The following is a 5,673-nucleotide window of genomic DNA, read 5'->3' on the forward strand; positions in this document are numbered from 1 at the left end:
AAAGGTGAAGATATTATAGATTTAAAAAGAAAATAAAAACGGAAGACTGCGCATAGCACCCATCAACCTCGTTAGCTCCCCTAACTAATGCATAAAGACACTACGAGGTAGAAATCTAAGTATTTTGAACCACTGGTATTGAAAGACCAACATTTTTGTAATATTTAATAAACTCTTTGATCAGACATGACCTACTTCAAGACTTTTAATGGCGACGAGAACAGGCAATAGCAACACGGACCAACTACATGAACTACATGTGCAGCAAACTCGTATGCAACATAGACCTATGCAACATAGATCGACATCTACACTTATGACTTCTACTTATTTTTGACAAAAATGGAACCTCATACATGGACCGCTCTCGCCTATTGTAGCTGACGAGATTTAGGGCGGCCATCTTGGAACGGTCGTCCTCTCCACTCAGTGTTGTATGTTTGGCAGGCACAATAAAGTATCGGCGCATTTAATCGATTATAATACACTTTTTTTTCTTTTTTTTTACTAGAAACTTTATTCAAACGGCTATCAAATCTATATTTACTAAGAATTTTATGAAGTATTTTTGAATTGTATTGATGCAATACAATTCATCGGCTGGAAATATGAAAACAAAAAACAATAAAACACACATTCTTGCTTCAGAATGATTCAGCAGCTGAGATTGAGTCCGATGTGAGGTGAATCCGTCTCCCTTTTTAAAATATCTCCCTCTTTTTCCTCACATTGGGTCTTTATGAAACCTTCAAAACAAAAACGGAAGATTTGAGAGTTCTTACTTTTGAGAGAGTGAAAGAATTGCATATAGATAATAGTCTTTACCACCTGTATAAACCTTCCTGGTGAATGTTATAAGATGCACCAAGTTATACTATAATTTTTAATGAGCTGAGGTAATTTTATTTATATAGCACATTTTCAGCAACAAGGCAATTCAAAGTGCTTTACATGAGCTAAAAGGAAATGCAAACAACATAACATACCAAGGGGAAAAAAGAGGAAAGGAAACTAATCTAATGTTCTAAGGCATGTAAACTAAGTGCTCCTATTCAGCGTTGCTGAGTATCCAATTCCATTTCTAAATACTGAGTACTCTACAGTTTCTGATAAAATAAGCTAAAGAGAGACTGATGTAATTCCTTTTCTGGGTTAAAAGTAATATAAACTAAGCCATGACTGTTCCTGTTAAGTATTTCTGGATTCCAAGTTTGTAGTTATTCTGATTCCATTTCTGGGCTGTATAGTATTGATCTGAATAGTGCGTACTCCACAATTTCTGATATTACTAATAAACTAAAATAATCCATTTCTGGATTATTTGGGGAGTACTCCACCGTTTTAACAAACAGAAACAAAAAAGAGGGAAGGACAATTATTATGAATATTACAGAAATATAGATTATCACAGAATATAATGGTGATTATTATATTATAACCACACAGTAACTTGTTGTAAAATAGTAAATATTTAAACCAAATGTTTCTGCTCCAAAAGACGAACTATGGCAGAGATTTTAATATTTTATGGACTCGCACGTTTGCTGAAGACTGTTTTTATTTTAGCTTTTGTTAATGAAAGTGAAGGGTTCATTGATTCACATTTTGAAGCTTTTGTTTTCTTTTTGTCCAGATCTCACACAATGCAGCTTGTCTAAAGAGGAGGAGGTTCTGAATGAGCCCAGCAACCCGGAAAACTCCACTTTACATCAGGAGGATCCAGAACCTCTGCAGATGAAACTGGAGCAAGAGGAACCAGAACCTCTGCAGATGAAACGGGAGCAAGAGGAACCAGAACCTCTGCAGATGAAACGGGAACAAGAGGAACCAGAACATAAACAGTTCAAAGAGGAAGAGAAGCAACTCTGCATCAGTCAGGATAAAGTACAGCTTGTGGTGAAACAGGAGACTGATGACATGTTGGTGAACAAACAGAAAGGCACAACTGAGACTTCAAACCAAAAAAAGCACAAGAAAGCTCACCTAAAACAAAAACTATATTCTTGTAAAATTTGTGACAAAACCTTTTCTCGAAATTATTCCTTGAAAACACATATGAAGACTCACACGGCTAAGAAACCTTTCACATGTTCCACCTGTGGAAAACATTACCCTCACAAGAGTCGTTTTATTGATCACATGAGAATTCATACAGGGGAAAAACCGTACACATGTGCAGCTTGTGGAAAAAGTTTCCATCGAATCGGCATTTTAAACGAACACATGAGAATTCACTCGGGTGAGAGGCCTTACACGTGCACAACCTGTGGAAAAAGTTTTGTATCTAAATCTCATTTACTTAATCACATGACAATTCACACTGGTGAGAAGCCTTTCTCTTGTGAGAACTGTGGAAAATGTTTCCGGAGGAAACCTGACTTGGTTAGTCACATCAGAGTTCACACAGGTGAGAAGCCTTTCTTATGTGAAACCTGTGGAAAAAGTTTTCAGAGGAAATCTGACATGGTTAGGCATATCGGAGTTCACACAGGTGAGAAGCCTTTCTTATGTGAAACCTGTGGTAAAAGTTTCCAGAGGAATCCTGACTTGATTGGGCATATCAGAGTTCACACAGGTGAGAAGCCTTTCTTATGTGAAACCTGTGGTAAAAGTTTCACTCAAAAAAGCAATTTAACTTCTCACATCAGAATTCACACACGTGAGAAGTAGCGGTGCACTGATTTATCAGCCAGCCGATTAATCTATGTTGATTTCCTTAATTTTGGGACATCAGCTGATTCTTGCATGTGAAGCTGGTCTGATCCCCCAATTTTATTGACCTCAGCCACTGCTCTCTTCTGCTCTCCGTTGAGAGGTGTGACTATTAGAGCGGCCCAAAACAAAAACTGCAATCGGTGCACCCTTAGTGACAAGCGAGAAAAATGTTTTGTGTAGATCCAGTTTACTTCATCACAAGAAGATTCACACGGGTTAGAAACCTTTCTGTTGTAGATTCTGTAGAAAAGGTTTCGCTCAAAAGAAATGTAACCGTTCACATGAGAACTCACAGGTTTAATGGTACAATGTGAACCTCAAGTAAGATTCTTGGTAACCTGATGTTTGGAAGTGGAGTAATTGCAGGTTTGACTACTTTCAGATTTAGACTTCTAAAATTTTGGAATCTTGTGTGTTTATTCTTTGTAATTTTATTTAAATGATTTGGGGAAATGGATGTATTTATTTGACATGGTTTTAATGCTTAGAAAACGTATTGATGATGTGGATTGAATTTTAGATAGAAAAATTATTTAAACTTTTAATATAATTTTTAGGTAATAAATTATTATACTGATGATACTGATGGTCTTTTTCTTTTTTCTGTTTAGTAGAAAACATTAAATCGGGAAAACGTTTATATATACTGCAGCAGAGCCCATCTCTTCCTCCTTAACATTGCATGAATTAAGGTAAAATTGTGAAGGTTAAATAAATCTACCTCTAAATATTAACAAACGGTATTTATTCAGTATAATTTCTTCGGTTCCCCTGTTGGCCCCCGTCTAGAACCGCCCCTGGGCTGCTGGTCTGTGCCTGGTACATTTTTGGTTGGCATGTTTTTTCTTCATTAATAGAAAGTCAGACAATCCAAACTGGTAAACTAAGTTAATGGTGAAATTCTACATTAAATGACCGCTGAACAATGTAGTCGTAAAATATTTCAACATTTCTAAATAAAACGTATAGAAAGCCCTCAAACCTTTTAAAGTAGGAAATATTTATGTATTTACTGTTAATGTATTGCTATCATTTGTTCTTTAAATCACCATTTATGTTATTTTGGCTGATGCTATTATACAATAAGCAGATAATTAAACCAGAACAGTCTACTAAAACCACAATAAGAAACTTAATCATGGCTAAATGTTCTGTACCATATCAGCCTCAGGAGATGACTGAGGGATGAAGAGACTCTGATGTCTGGTTCTTTAGGTTCTGATGGGTCAGTTCCTCTCCTGGTCCATTCTGTCTGATATAACAGCAGCACACTGATTAACACCATTTTTTTTAATTGTCTGTACTCATCCTCACCGTCATTGTTCAGCCTGGGATTTGCATCTTGCCTCACATCTGTTTCTTTACAAGAGGTTTTCCCTCTAAGGACGGTGGAGAATCGGGTCGAGGACGTTTTAAAAAGAAGCGGGTTGATGGCGGCTCACTGCGGCTGCGTAGTGTCCGTCTCTCAAATGCGCGTTCATGTTGAAGGCTTCGCAGTGCGTCCCACATTCTCCACATCCGCCCTTCGCTTTGCCCATTTTCTGTCCGATTTCCATCTTTATGCTGAGACAGCATTTTCTTTGACGATGAGTATTACCCACAAATCATTGCTGCACGTGACATTTTCAGTTAAAAGGCGGATTTATAGCAATCTTTTATGGGTTTTGTCCCCAAGAAAAATAGTATGACAAGGCAAACATTAGTAATAAAAATGTTTGATACAATAAGCTGAGCAGAAAAAAGAAGAAAAAAAAAATAATAGTCACAAACTAACTGAGAAAAGTAAAACAAAGTGTCATAAATGCAAGACAAATTTCATATCTTAAATTAAACATATTGGTATAAGGATCGGGCTTTTCTGATTTCATTTAAGCTCTCCTAAATTATTTCACTTTAAAAATGGAGGTGATTTGCAGCATACCCTAAAATTCAATTAAATAACCTAGTATTTTTTTAAAGTCTAATTAATTGATTTCTAATATGTTTTTATTCATTATTGTAGAAAATGCTTTTTCCTCAGTTTAATATTGGCTTTAAATTCTGCAGTTCCACTGAATGTTTATTATATTATAATAAAAGATGTTACACTGTTTCCATCTGATTTCAATATTCATCATTCCTCATTATGCATATAATTGACTGAAAAAAACGTCTCACATTGCATGTGATAACATGAAGGTCACTGAAGGAACAATTGAAAAAACACTGATTTAAAGCACCAGAACAATAAAAGCATTGTGGTTATCGTCATACTTATAAGCAATATTTCTATATAAAAAGAGATAAAAAAATATATATATATACATTTTAAAGCTGGCAAATTTAAATGTGCTTAAAATCATTTTCACTCCCTGAACTGACTGAGCCACTGAAATAAACTTAATATTCCATGTTATTGAATGTGACTGTTTAAACACACTCCAGCATATGAATGTTTGAAATCCATTGGAATGAATTCAGCACCGATTGTAGAAAAATAGCTGAGTCACTGATTTCTACAACAGCTGAAACAATGTAGGTGTAGTAGCAGGTTCTTGTCAGTAGGTGTCAGCACGAATGTGCTTCCGTGTCAGGTCACATTTCTGATATAAAAGCTTTTTATTCAACATTAAAAGTTTAATATAAACATTTTATTTAAAAAATTTAGCAAATGAAGCTTTTTATAAAAACATTTAATAAAAGCCATAAAACTTCATAATTAACTGTAAAAGCTTTTTTTATATTCTGCCTTTCACTTGGGTGAACTGAGGTGGTGAAATAAAAGAATAATAATGGAAAATAAAAATAAGGAGTTTACTCTGATGAGCTATCACTCTTAGCTACCAATGAGACTTAAGTGATTTTAATTCAAACACCACTTTATTCAATATTGCAAGAACAACAAAACAATATTATCAGTGTTTTTGGTTTGTTTGTTTATTTGTTTTTCAGCCAGGGGCGCCAAACTCCAGTCCTCAA

The 5,673-nt window shown here is 35.3% G+C and overlaps 1 protein-coding gene across 1 annotated transcript in view; it reads left to right on the plus strand.

Annotated features, from left to right (window-relative positions):
• Positions 1 to 3,365, plus strand: part of LOC106942983 (gastrula zinc finger protein XlCGF8.2DB-like) — an 8,991-nt gene extending 5,626 nt beyond the window's left edge. The window contains exon 3 of the mRNA XM_015026326.1: positions 1,791 to 3,365. Within this exon, the coding sequence (XP_014881812.1) occupies positions 1,807 to 2,670 (864 nt within the window). The 5' untranslated portion in view covers positions 1,791 to 1,806 and the 3' untranslated portion in view covers positions 2,671 to 3,365. The remainder of the gene's footprint in view (positions 1 to 1,790) is intronic.
• The last annotated feature ends 2,308 nt before the right edge of the window (positions 3,366 to 5,673 follow it).

The sequence above is a fragment of the Poecilia latipinna genome, unplaced genomic scaffold, assembly GCF_001443285.1.
Source record: "Poecilia latipinna isolate Pla-1442-1.1 unplaced genomic scaffold, P_latipinna-1.0 Scaffold4754, whole genome shotgun sequence".
NCBI classification, from domain to species: domain Eukaryota; kingdom Metazoa; phylum Chordata; class Actinopteri; order Cyprinodontiformes; family Poeciliidae; genus Poecilia; species Poecilia latipinna.